The 14,809-nt window shown below is 32.3% G+C and overlaps 1 protein-coding gene across 1 annotated transcript; it reads left to right on the top strand.

The window, feature by feature from the left end:
- Positions 1-1,553: 1,553 nt before the first annotated feature.
- Positions 1,554-11,410, top strand: LOC145089188 (inactive protein kinase SELMODRAFT_444075-like). The gene is made up of 10 exons (XM_079027662.1): positions 1,554-1,749; positions 1,842-1,987; positions 2,076-2,170; positions 2,287-2,756; positions 3,789-4,352; positions 4,469-4,632; positions 4,719-4,795; positions 9,755-9,902; positions 10,022-10,174; positions 11,084-11,410. Exons 1-10 carry the CDS (start codon positions 1,554-1,556, stop codon positions 11,408-11,410), a joined length of 2,340 nt encoding a protein of 779 aa, XP_078883788.1.
- Positions 11,411-14,809: the final 3,399 nt, after the last annotated feature.

Below are 14,809 nucleotides of genomic sequence, written 5' to 3'. Positions count from 1 at the left end.
AAAGAAATTTTTGTATTTGATATTACTATTGTGTTTACAGAGCAATATAAAGTAGGTATATATAATATGTTAAACCTAACTAATTGAGATTTACATGGAAAGTACAACAACATTTGACAGGGTAAAAGTACATGTGGGTAAATAAGATGTAGCCACTGTTTATGGCTTAATAAAAACGAGTAAAGTACATTGTCATTTCTATCTCTACATACTTTACTAATTATGTTTGTTTTAACATTTTGGTGGGTATACAACTTGAAAACAAAGTTCATGAGGAGAGGATGAAACGGAAAGAGTTTGGAGCCTAGTATTCGAAGATAATATGATGTTTCTAAAGTCTATCTTAAACAGCGAATGAATAGATCATAAAGAATGTGAAGAGTCTGAAGCCCATCGAAAAAAACTAATAAAGAACTTTGACTGAAATTCATGCAAGGCAGAACTGAAGCAACGCATTCGAGCTCCAACTAATATCGACTTGTTATAATAGTTGCATGTTTGTAGATATTTGTATTGATACCGAGATTGGGTAGTGTGATACGGAATATGTAGGATTTGTTTGTTTGTTATGAGATTTCATTGAAAAAAAAAAGGAAACTAATTTTTTGTAATTTTATAGTAGTAATTTATAAAAATTGTAAAGATTATTTATGCTTAATATGCCCCAAAGTAATTGTTTACTTAATGTGATATGCTCAAGCAACCGTCCTTCCATTTAAAATTTCATCATCGATCCTTATATTTAATTATAATTTTCCCATCACAATTTTTAAGGTTTTGAACTACATCATCCAACGACTACGACTGTTTTATAAGATTCACATAGTAATCATGGTTGAACAATCTTGATCATGTATATATGTATCCTGTTATCTTTATAGTAGATGAAAATGACTGAAAAAATATAGAGAAAATTAATGAGCTGACCAAGCTTAAATTGGACTTTTTTTAGTAAATATATTATTTTCTAAGGCTATAAACTTTTGGACACACGCAAACTATTGTCAACGAATATGCATTCATTCCGAGTTTCCGACATATCCGTCCATGTATTGCTGTTTGCCGTTCGTGGACCATTTCAAATTCCGACATCACGGTGCGTAGTGACTATTTTCTAATCTTAATTAGTATTCCCCAACAGGATAACGTTCCGAATTTAATAAGGAAATACAGATGTTTTTTCCTGATTTGATGGTGCAGGACTGCAGTATAGAATAGGTCAAAGAAAGAGCACGAAATATTTTGTGTCGGTTTTGCTACATTTCATTTGCAATTTTATTACTCCAGAAAAGCTAGAAAACAAACAGAAAACTACAACTTTCACACGTTTATACAGCCTGCTTGCTTCGCCTTTGTGCCATTTGTATCCTTCACTCGACTCTAATGAATAATTAATTAAAGAATGAACATGATAAAGACTAGAAAGATGCAGAAAAGTAAAAAACTGATCTTGAAGAATCTATCTTGGACGTTATTAATTAAAGGCATTCTGCTCAGTGAGATGCTGATATATATTGACAAAAGTTTGTAGTGTAATAAGTACACCGTGTAAAATGGTAGGTCAAGTGATATTAGTGAGCATTGAAGCGGGTAAAGAGATCACAGATTATGCACTTGAATGGGCTGTTCGAAATGTAATCAAGCCTATGGATTCTCTGATTCTACTTGTGATCATCTCTTCTCAGGAATACAATCCAAATCCAATCAAGAATACTCAACCCCGACATTCTTCTAAAGGATTATTTTCTCGTAATATTATTATTATCTAATAAACTAAGTTTTCAAAGCGGATGCGTGTATGTTTCTTTGTTTTGTAACTTCATTTATGTTATAATTAATAGGCATGTTGAAGAAACGGAGTGATGGGAAATATGACATGCCGGATAAGGATGGATTTGTAGACGATGGACGTGATATACCACAACGAATTTATAATGTTTGTGCACAAATGATACACCACGTTTTCTCCCTTCACAAAGTAGTCAAGGTAAATATGTACTATGTTAGTCAAATGACGCTTATAGTTACTCATTCCGCTAACAATATACTATAATGCTTTTATATGATAAATCCAGGTTCATACTGAAGTAAAAGTGGTAGCGTATGCCCCGGTGGGATCAGTGGCTATGGTAGCAACAGAACAATGTGCAAAATGGGTGATTCTTGATGAGTATGTATGCTTATATATAAATCAATAATAACTTGGATTAGAGTCATTTTGAAGAAGTATATGATCAAAATCAGAAAAGGTAATGATTTGGAATATGTTTTATATTCATGTGGCAGACGCTTGAAGAACGAAGCAGATTGTTGCTTAAATCAGTATTTGAATTGCAATGTCGTGCTTATAGAAGGTCCCTTTCACAAGATCCTTAGATCAGTGAACTTCCCACTCAATATGAACATTGATCAGGAGCAGATCCCGACTATGGCTGATATGCTTGGTACTTCTCCAGCCTACAAGCAAGTTAACAACACCAATCTTGTAACTGGATCAGATCTAATTCCAAGCTCATTCAACACACAAAACAGTTCATTTTTTTCAAGTTCATCATCTACTACCATTGAATATTTTTCAGAAAAGACTCTATCTCCAGTTGCAAAGTCCAAACCTCCTCGACAAAAGCAGTATCTAAAATCACAGCAATTGAATAAGATTCCTGAGTTTGAGGTTAAGGTCCGTCGAAGATCGGTATCTGGTCCTCTAGAAGTAAGAACGGATGGAAATGGAAATCATTCCAGAGTACTTAAAAATGGTGAGGTACCTAACCTTTTAATTCATTCTTATTTTTTAACTAAGGATGAATTGATTTATGTGTTTATGTGTGTACATATTCTACATTTGTATGTATATAGGATGGGTGATCTCTCATTCATATATATGGTGATGGATCCATACACATTTCTCATCAATAGAAGTCTATTTAGCGACACCCGGGTTTACAGCACTATTCGTGATAGCATCCATTTTACATCTTTTAAAGCTATTTTGTTTTGACATATAGTTTTCCACTAAGTTTATTTAACAAATTAAAGAACTATCACCATTTTACCATACTCTTTCTTCAAGGAAAAATGACTTACGAGCCTAAAGAATTTTCAAACCGTTCAAAAATCCCAATCATGTTTTGTGTGTTCAGAAAAACCCAACAAACTTAACATTTGTCTAAAATGTTATATTTGTATTCAATTCTATAGAAATCACCATATTGGAAAAATAACTTGTACGATCAACGAAGTTTTAAAACCGTTGAAAACACCTCAATCATGTTTTGTCTGTTCAAAAAAACTCAATGAATTTAACATTTTAAACACAAAAAATGATTGCGACTTTTTGAACGATTAAAAACTTCATTGGGTTTTTAGATAAAAGTTAAATTCGTTAGATTTTCTTGAATAGATAAAACATTATTGAGATTTTTTTGAACGGTTTGAAAACTTAATTGGTGTTGTAAGTCATTTTCCCTTTCTTCAATCATTACTGTTTTCAAAAATAAATTATTAAATTAACTATTATATCTTTGTCTTTGTGAAATAAATTATTAAATTAACTACTTTATCTTTGTCTTTGTGAAATATTTTGTAATAATCTATCATCATTTTTTTTAATTATCCATCATATTTAATTTTTTAAGCTTACATCACATTTCTAAAATTAAATATCAGTAGAAATTAATAATATTAAGATAAGTATATTATAACAGGAAACAAGAAAAAGCTATGTCACGTTTTTTATTTTTAAAATTAAATTTTACTTCGTTCTCTTATCCTTTTTCTTCTATTTATAGATATGGCAAGAAATTTAGACATAAAAGTAGAAACCGGAATAGCATATGCAACAAACCGAAGCCAAAGCCAATCAGAAAGGCATCAAAACAACTCGGGGCAACTTACTACAAGAAGGGTATCATTCAGCCATGCAAATACTCCATCAATTGACAGAATCTCAAGCGTACGAAGGGATATGTCACTCTCTCTTAAAAAGCCACCTACACCACCTCCTCTTTGCTCTGTGTGCAAGCATAGTGTTCCTGTTTTAGGGAGATCACCACGGAGGTTTAGCCATGAAGAGATTGATAGAGCAACCGACGGATTCTCAAGAAGAAATTTCTTGGCAGAGGGTGGATATGGTGAGGTATACAGAGGCGTTTTGAGTGATGGACAAGTTGTAGCAGTGAAGCAACGAAAGATTGCTAGTGCACAAGGTGCAGCTGAGTTTTGTTCTGAGGTTGAAGTGTTAAGTTGTGCGCAACATAAGAATCTGGTCATGTTGATTGGTTACTGTATTGAGAAGGAATGGTTGCTTGTGTATGAGTTTGCTTGTAATGGATCTTTAGACAAACACCTATATGGTCAGCATCTCTCCCTCTTTCCCAATTCATTATTATTTCCATGTGAAGTTTATCATTTTCCATTGAAAATATTGTATTTTTTAATTTAGTTAAAGCTTTATTTTTAATTTGTATAGGATCAGAGGAAGGTAAGGTCATGACTTGGGAGAAGAGAATGAAGGTTGCATGTGGTGCTGCAAGAGCATTGAGATATCTTCATGAAGATTGTCGTGTTGGGTGCATAATTCATCGAGACTTTAGGCCTAATAATATTCTCTTAACCCATGATTTTAAGCCAATAGTGAGTCTTTAAAATTCTTGTAACTCTAACAATAATTGTTTTTTCTGTATTTTTTATAGATTCAATAATGCATGAGTCAAATATAGGTTGGAGACTTTGGACTGGCTCGATGGCAAGTAGATGGAGAGTTAGAGGAAGAAACACGCATTGTTGGTGCATTCGGGTAATGAATTTTAGAACCCTTTTCATTAAAGGCATGCACAATTAATATACTAGAACCGAAATGAAACTTTTGTTTTAGCGACCAAATTGTTATAATCATACAGTATTGAAATTTTTCACTTTCAGCAATGGCATGTTTTCGGGTATAGAAACATCCCATTCTCTCCTATGACACAGAGATTGTTATAAGAAAACAATTTTCTAATAAGGTCCGCAAAATTCACCTTTTAAAATAGTTTTTCAAAAGTATGATGGTATCACAATAACATGAAGCGACAATAGTTAAAGTGTCTAATTATTCTTACATCAAAATAAATGTCTTCTAAATTTCTGAAAGCTTGTGACATCTCCAGTCTTCATCTAAAACTCATAATTTGAATATATGTCCAAAATTAGTAGGTTAGGTTTGTGAAACCTAATAAGTATTATCGAGGTTAGTCATTATCAAGTGTCTAGAAACTTATATAATTCATCCATGATGCAAACCTTTAAAAATAATTTCAAAAACTGAAAAAAAATTATTAAAAACATAATATTTAATATGTGGAGATGGAAACATCCCATGATAAAACATAGTTTTAAAAACGATAATAAGTCTTAGCAATATCAAATAAACAATATCAACAAATAGAAATACATAATATGCTTCTAAACCTAATTTCCCAGTTAAGTCATCTCAAAGTCAAAACACCTAAAAATGATGGTTCGACAGCATGTATACAGCTAAAGCACACTAGACACTATAATGCTTTGTCTCACTAGATAACATGTTAATCCTCACACATGTTACCACACGGAAAGGTTGCAAATCCAACATATATTTGAGACCTTCTAGAATGTTATCCAAATTATGTCTTAAAAAACTCAGTTTGGGTACCCCCCCCCCCCCCCAATCTCAAGTTAGTGGTAATGCCCCATGTTTTATACATTTAGTTATATTTTTTAAACATCATTTGCTATAAAGTGATACTTAAAAAAACTTGTAAAACATTTTGAAAAATATTAATCCATCATTTTGGTTAAAACTTCATACCATCAGAAACTATAGTGAAGTCAATCATAAGTAAGAAACTAATTTCAAAAATAAGTAATTTAACTACAAGACTTCACTTTATCTATGCACCAAAAGTCCATCTCCTTTCTATGACCAAATTTCCTTCCTAAAGACCCTTCTAGTTCTTGATACCCGGACCTAGAAAAGATTACATTTAAAAAAAAATTACATAAGAAAATAATATTTCGTGTGCTACATAGTTTTTAGAAACAACAATATTTTAGAAGCATTTGACAAAAATCTTTTACTTCAACATAATTCACGCAAAATGTTGTATATCGAATGCAAGATCACATTCCAATGCAAGCTTTGGCGAGTTTAAGCGATTATTTGAGGTCTTATTAACTCATTATTTCATGTGCTCTTTGTCTTTATCATTTATGTACCGACTTTTCTTTTTATACATAAGTCGCAGTTACAAATGATAACGCCCAAAGTTTGGATCATGATAGGATATATATATATATATATATATATATATATATATATATATATATATATATATAAATCAACATATAATACCTTCATAATAAAATGAAATCAACTCACGAACGGAGCTACTAGCATGGTAGAGTCTTTCGGATCCTAAATGTTGGGACATCATGAGTCTAGACAAACATTATATAGCTACAATGCAAGTTACACTCAATGTATTCATGCTCATCACTTTTTTATGCAATTCAATCACACTTAATGTTAGGAAATGCATATGCTATAAAATACAAACTTTATATAACATAAGTCTTTCATACATTCATAACAATATAGCTTTTTTAAACAAAAGGAAATGCATATATTTTAACCTTTTACTATTATGCAAAAAGTACTTAATTAGCTCTTACTTTTAACATAAAATATTGTAAACGATGTCATCATAACATTATACATACAAAAATGCATGTCATTTACTCTATTTTATAACATCACTATCTTTACATTGCCGATTTGAAGTTTCTAATAGTAACACAAGTTTCATTTGCTTTAGTCAACTGTCAATATCATAGGTTCATTGTAAAATTTGATAGTGTATTTCCATATGTTTGCATAATTGTATTTTTAATATTCATTTCACATATCAATTTCCATAAACTTTGATATTTATCTATTTGAAGAATAACATAGGATACATGGTTAAAATTTTATATAGAGATCAACAATATAAGATTTAATGATGTTGTTATAGCTTAATAACATATAAAACTACATAATCTATCATTTTCTAAGTTAGAGTGACAAATGCAAGTATAATGTCAAGATTCAACTTTATATGCATGTTTAATTTCATCAACTTTGACCGACCAAATTGAAAGGATGAATATGTTAACCATTCGATCCAATTCTTTGGGATGTTTGATTTTGTTATCTTCTTTTTCTCACCTCTGAATTTCACATTATATATAGAAAATTCACATATACATACACACACTAATTGCACCTTATAAAATACAAACTTACTTGGGAGTTTATAGTGTGAAAATGAGTTTAAATGGAACTTATTAATTAAGTTAATTATTTCTCATGCATGTTCAATGAGAACCATATCAGTCTAAGGCATATAGGTGTATATAACATTCATAAGGAGTTCCAACCTTCTTCCTATGACCTAATCTGAGTGCCAAAGTGGTCTATGCTTGTACGAACTAAGTGTTATGACATCCCAACTTGTTTCCTTCATATCTTTTTCATGTGACACTTTTTTCTTGATTTATTTTTCATAATGTCTAGACTACTGAAATCATTCACTATGTTTAACCTTTACAATTAAACTCAAGTACTATACTTTGACAACCGAAGACAACCACTAGAACTTTCCTTTTGATCTCTCCATGCTTTTCTATACTTCGTATCATGTTTCGACATTTTTTCATGATAGGCTTTCGTAATAGAACTCTTCTGCATGTCCTTATTTATATTCTAGGTTGTCTAATCATTTTAGATAGTAACATATTCACTTATAGTAAGCTGGTTTTTAATTCTTCTTTCTTCATATTCATCTTTTTGTGCATATCTTTTTATACCATTTTGCTTATAATCAATATTATAACATTTAACATGTTTAACATTATGTCTAATCATGTAGCCTATTGCATACCATTCATTGAAATTCACTTTAGGATTTCTTCAAACTTAAATTTCAGTTAAACTTCATGATTAAGACATAAATGACATAATAAATTTCTCACCTTTTAAGGACTTTGAACCATCTAAGTATCCACATATGTTCAAAACATGATATTAGTTATCTGAACTTCCTAAAAATGAAATTTTACATAAGTTAAACTCAAAATTCTCAATTTCATTCTAAAATATATGCACGCTTCATGATTAAAAATAAAACTCAATTAGAAACAAAAATGTTTATCTATATTTCTAAAAGTATTTGAAAAATCATTTCATTAATGCAACACATATTACATATGGAATTCTAAATAGTTAATTCACATAGGGAATTAAATCAAGAAAGATTCAAAGTAAAACAATATATTAAGGGACATATGTTCTTGTGTAGTGAAGCCACTTCAAGCTAGTATGTAACATTCTAATATTCTATTCTAAGTCTTGAAGTAATATAGAACACCTAGAGACAAATATTGGAACCAATAACAATCATCACACAACTTAACTTAAACAAACAAATTAAATATAAAAAGTTGGGTCTACAAGATCTTGCAACTAAATCTATAATGCCTTAAATTCATGCCTCGGTTGACAAACCCTTTTTCCCTTCTACAAGGTCTTATAAACCTTTTTTCCCTTCTACATGGTCTTATAAACCCTTCATTAAGGCCTTTAGTTTCTCATAATTAAGCACTTTTGGTGGTTTTGGTCAAATATTTCAACTTCACTAACTCAATTCAACTATGGGATAAACTTCAATGATTTAAGATGGATCCAAAATCCAAATGAATTTTGTATTATCATTCCTATAACTCATAAACCTAAACAATTCATGAATCAAAGGTATCATTTCAATATTTTTAATTCAAGCTTAAGAATAATACGTGATCACTAGATTGACTTTTTACTCATGTTGTGTAGTAAGATTGATCCAACTTAACTCCTTATTAACATCATGGTAACCTCATTAGTTTTAAAATCAAATGATTTGTTGTGTCTTTTATCAAAATTAAAGGGTCAAAGACCATAAACTCACTTTAAAGCCAATTAAAGGGTTCAATACTATGACTTTAATTTAAATCATAAATTGTGCATCCAAATTATATAACTTTTGTATAACTTATTATTAAATAAGATTGTATGAATAAAAATGGTTGATTCATGAGGTTGTGGTTTTGAAGCCAACATTAAGTTTCCAAAATCCAATTTTATATATATATATATATATATATATATATATATATATATATATATATATATATATATATATATATTTCAATTTTAATAAGTTCAAAAAATCCAGGAAGCTTAATCTACTAAGATGGACGAAATTGTTGCCTTGTAAGCTTCTTCTTCAACGATTAAGTGTTAAAGTTTTAGTATGTTCTCATTGCATTTGTGAGTTCTCTCCCAAAATCATATTTGTCTATCAATTTCATTCTTCAAGTGCTCCAAATATGGGAGAAGAAAGAGTTGGTGATCAAAGATGCAAAATTTGACCAAGTGATGATGTTTTATCATATAATATTTTTTATCAATAAACAACAAGTCGGTTATTGTCATTGTAGAATATTAAATCAAATTACCAAAAAACTATAAATTCATGTTCTTTTACAACAAAATTCGCAAAAAATATCTTGTAATGATAAAATACTCGTGATATTGATTTATTTTATGTAAAACATAAAAATGAAATATTTAACTATTTAACATAAAAGAATAGTATTTAACTCATGTCTAACTTATCACCTAATTTGAAGCATACATTAAGCCATATTTTATTTTCAGTTACTTGGCTCCAGAGTATACACAGACCGGTTTGATTACCGAGAAAGCTGATGTATATGCCTTTGGAGTCGTCCTTTTAGAGATCCTAACCGGCATTAAGGCTATAGAATTCTCAAGATCCTCTAGGCAGCAATATTTTCCTGAATGGGTAAGAATCTTTAGTATCATGTATTGCCAATGCATACACAAAAAAAATAATAAATAATGAAAAAATTACCTTCTTCTTGTCAATATCATATAAATGATTTAGTGACTTTTACTTTTCAGGGTCGACGTTTATTTACAGAGGGAAAGTTATGCATGGAAATGATCGATCCAAAGTTAGGGAACATGTATGATGTAAAAGAAGCAGAATACGTGATACATGCAGCATGTTTATGTATATCATCTCAACCCGAACAAAGGCCAAGGATGTCTAAGGTTAATAATTCATCCATAAAATATTTATTTAAAATTATTAATAACTTAAAGCACTTTGAATTTTGAAAGTTAGACCTAGTATTTGTAACACAAAATTGGATTAGATTTTATCATAAAATCAAAAGTGTAGGAGTCAAATTACTTTTTGTAATTAGTGTCACATGTCCATTTATTTTAATTAGAATCTCATATAAGATAGGCATTGTGGAGTATGTATTTGTATAAGAGGAGTTGAATCTGAAACACAACCAATTGTAGGGTCAAAGGGGTTGTCCCTAATTACAAGGTCAAGGGGCATCAAAAAACAAAATCAGACTAAAGGAATATGGAGAAGAGAAAATTAAATATCTTCCTACTTTTTTTTTACTACAAATCCTCCTATCTGTGACATTTATAATATTTAATGCTCATTTAGTGAAATGTAATTCGCGTACCAATCAAGAACAACAAGTATATGCACCAATGAACAAGAAGAAGAAAATCTTCTAGAAAAAACTTGTTTCAGAAAATCATGTAGTGTTTTAGGAAGGATACGATATGTGAGGAAATTATATATTATTTTTTTTCATGAAAATCCTTAGATAATAAAACGATGTAGTTTCATAATGTTTAGTATCGAAGCTTAGAATTCACCAAGTCTTGGAACTCTCCTAAGAATCTTCAACAGTCCTTACATTCTCTACCAGTTGCTTTTATTTTTGCGACTAAATCTGAAAGTGCCATTGAAGATTATCAGATATTGGAATTCATAATAACAGATTCCAAATATTAATACAAAAAGTGGACTTACATGGTCATAAAACTATCCAAAATTTAACTGATTAAGTTGAAAAAATTGCAGTTTTGACCTTCAAATACAAAGAGTATTATCTTTTTGATATTTGTGTTTCATGTTTTTGGTTATTACAGGTATTGAGAATCCTGGAAGGTAATTTTCTTGTTGAAAAGCTTGATAATGGTCAAGAACAATCTACCACCACCTTCCTAAAACCAAGTTTAGAAAGCTATAACTCAAGCACGGATAGACTATCAATGAAGCTAGAAAAACGTCAATATCAGAAGCCAACGCGCGCTTTAACAAAACTAAGTTCAATTGCACTCAGATTGGAAAATCACCAAGATACGATATCTAAACCGACAACATCTCCACCAAAGCACGTGACCAATGATGAATATCAAGAATACTTGCAAGGGTCATTCCAGAAACATATCCAAAGGTTGAACATCAAGTTGTAAACTTAAGTGGAAAATATTATTTGACCATGATTTGTTATTATTTTATCAATAAATGATTTCATTGATTCTTATTATATAGCATTTTCTAAATTTTCATTAGTCTAAATTTCCTTTTTCTCCACTTTTAGTTCCAGCTTCAAAATATGAGTACAAATTAATATAAAAGCTTTTACATATAAACTTGTACAAACAGTGAGTATATAAGTGCATATACATAGGGAACAAATTAAGTGAACAATATTCTTTTTGGAAAATACATAGGGAGTACTTTACAAGCATGTAGCCTTGGCGTGGAAATAAATGTTTCTCAAACATTATTCATCATGCAAGATTTCCATTATTACAGGTGTATATATATGTGTACGAATTAATATATCTATATATAGCTTAATTTACATACAACTCAACGATTTCCCTTATAGTGGGTATATATCCAGCCAAGATTCAACCCTTCCATGGTAGTTAACAAGCAAACCAGATCATGAGGATTATATATAGTGTAGTTTATGTGTCGAAAATAAACACACAATCGCTTACAACTCAGAAAAATCGGTATCCCAGTTCTCATAATCATCATCATCTTCATGATTTGGCAACGTGAATCTCACCCTTGGACCTTGCTGAGCTTTTGCTTTATTCTTTTGGTTCCTTTTTAAGCATGGCTTCAAACCGATGGCAGTAGTAGCCTTTCTACTAGAAATATCGTTGCTAGATTCCACTACTCCGCCACCTTTTTTGCGTGAAGGGAAACAACCCGATGCAGCAATGGAAGCTTCATCAGAATCACACTCCACTTCTTTGGAAACGAAGTTGTCCCCCTTTTCCTCGAGAGAAATATTAGCAACCTGTCTTCTGGGTATGACTTTTACCTCACGATTACCATGTTTCTTGTTTTGAAAATTTTCAACAGGAACAATCTGGTGGAAAAAAGAAGTATCAATCTCCTCCATCTGACGAAGGGTTTTGTCTGAAGATTGTCGAGTGAGCCTCCTATGAATGTTTGGCTCGACCATAGACTGATCACCTTCAAATGCTTGTTTGTCGACACCTTCATGATAATCAGGTGGGTAGTGGGGGCGAAAACGGTAGCCTTTAGACTGAAGCAAACGATGGATGGTATGGTAGGGAACAATGAAAAAGACTCTGCCAGGTTTCAGAATTGACTCAGGCTTAACCACGATATATGGAAACTTGAAGACATCAGGTCTGGTGACACAGTGTCTTGGGTGTTTTGCCATGACTTGAGCTGCTTTTATGGGGTGTTTGTATAGTTCAACTATACCACCTGGGCGTACAAGTTTTAGGACGCCATTTTCCTTGCCAACTATCCCCATTCTTTTACTTTTTGCTACCCCAGAACTCTAGAAGAGAAAAAGAGAAGAATAAGAGCTAGATTTCATTCCTTTTTATGTCATGGTTCTCTTATAAAGACATATTTGGGTGGCTGATTTTACTATGCTGATCATCATTGAACCAACCGAAGGAATTTTTGTATTCTAAACATTGGTTTTAATGTTTATCTTGTTAACATTGATAATAGTGTTTTGTCTTGTAATTGTGCACCCTGGCCGCGTCAACACCCGGGCAGTGGTGTTTATCCGGTCATTAAAAAAATCATGAAATCATACCGGAGTCCCATGGTCCTTGTTCAATTTTTGTATACATAGATGGTCCTTTAATTTTTTGCTAACTAATGGATTTAGTTCTAAGAAATTTCATTGAATGATATATATTATCCGTGTGATGGTTTTTGGTAACCAGAACTTTGAAGTGTTAATATTGTTGGATTAGGTCTCTAAGCCGTAACTAGGGGTGAACATGTTAACCGAAAAACCAAGTCATAACCAAATTAACCGATATAACCAAATCATTACTAAAAGATATGGTGTGGTTTCTAATCTTGATTAACCGAATACATATGTGTAACACTTGGTAAGTTTCTCTTTTGCTCTTGTATTATTTAATTAATCTATTTTAGTCCTTGTGTTGTACGATGGGCGTAACACATGGTACGCTTTACGTACAAGCTGCAAAGTGAGTACGCGGGCCGGCGTACCACATGGTGCGCTTAGCGTACTCATGCGAGGCGGGATCGGGACTCCGGACACGTACATGGGCGTACGTGCATGTACGCGAGGCGTACGTGGGTCATTTTGAAACCCTAATTCTCAGGGTTGGACAATATATAAACATCATTACAGACCCTGAAACCCTCATTTCTCAGCTTCCTCTGTCCTCCTAGCCCTACACTCGAAACCCTATGTAACAACCCAAAATTTACAGAAAATTTTAACTTTTATACTTATCAAAACCAACCACAATTGTTTCCAAAATAATCTCATTACATAACCACAGTGTTTCAAATGATCAGAGTATCAAAAAACTAGATGCGAAAATATTGGAGAATGCATGTCGCGCCATTAAGTCAGACACTTGCCCTTACAACCAGTAGTACCTGAAACATTCAACAAACTTTAAGCACACGCTTAGTGAGTTTCCCAAAGCACGCAAACATAAAATCACATAATACCAAGCACGCATACATATAAGTTTGACATGGACTCCCTCAATGGTCTTCACTAGAATGTTATAGGCTACCCCCATGGTCTTATATCCCCGGGCCATGGACTCATCCCATGGTCTTGCCAAATGCCATGGGCTCCTCCCATGGTCTACACATAAGTCCACATATAGATCAAATAGCAAAGAATTACATACTTTAATACAAATCATCTCATAACCGTTAATGGGCGGGCCTTGCTGCCTTCTACCCATGAGTGTAGTGAGAAGACTCACCTTGAATATTAAAAGATAGATGACTAGGTCCCAGTTCCGAATATCAGCTCTACTCAACCCCTAAACAGAAACAATTCCTCAAATGCAACTCAAAATGCCCCCAAACCCCTTATAAGTCAGACTTGGTCAAAAACAAAAGTCAAAGGTCAAAGTTAACGGCCCGTGTTAACCCAACACGCAGAGTTGTCCTTCAACTCGTCGTGTTTCTCAATTAACTGCACAGATCGGGAGAACTCTCATCAACTCGCCGAGTTCACTAATGAGCTCGCCGAGTCAGCCAGAAATCCAACAGCTTAATGCATTAAGTTGTTTCCCTCGAATCTAGGAACTCCAAATCTTAGATCTCCTCTGAAATGATGTCTAAAAGGGTAAAGTTTCCAACTTTACCCTTAGGAACCATCAAAATGAGTCAAACCCAAACCCTAGACTCATTAGAGTGAGGTTTGACCCATTAAGCCCTTAAACTCTCAAAACTTAGTCCCAAAATATAGATCTGGCATCCAAAGGCTGGAAAATCACATAAAGTTTCCAACTTTACGTCCACGCATACTAAAAAAGAAACCCTAGGGCTCAAGATGGGCTAAAAAGGGACTTATTGAATGA

Source organism: Lactuca serriola, chromosome 2 (assembly GCF_051521515.1).
Source record: "Lactuca serriola cultivar US96UC23 chromosome 2, Lser_US96UC23_V15, whole genome shotgun sequence".
NCBI classification, from domain to species: Eukaryota; Viridiplantae; Streptophyta; class Magnoliopsida; order Asterales; family Asteraceae; genus Lactuca; species Lactuca serriola.
The sequence above is the reverse complement of the archived record's forward strand: the minus strand, read 5'-3'. Positions and strand labels throughout refer to the sequence as shown.

Excerpts from the sequence above, each read along its gene's own strand:
- LOC145089188 (XM_079027662.1), top strand. The coding sequence starts at position 1,554 with ATGGTAGGTCAAGTGATATTAGTGAGCATTGAAGCGGGTAAAGAGATC. Across the intron at positions 4,633-4,718 it reads CCCATGATTTTAAGCCAATA|GTTGGAGACTTTGGACTGGC; the intron begins GTGAGTCTTTAA and ends AGTCAAATATAG. Across the intron at positions 4,796-9,754 it reads CGCATTGTTGGTGCATTCGG|TTACTTGGCTCCAGAGTATA; the intron begins GTAATGAATTTT and ends TTTTATTTTCAG.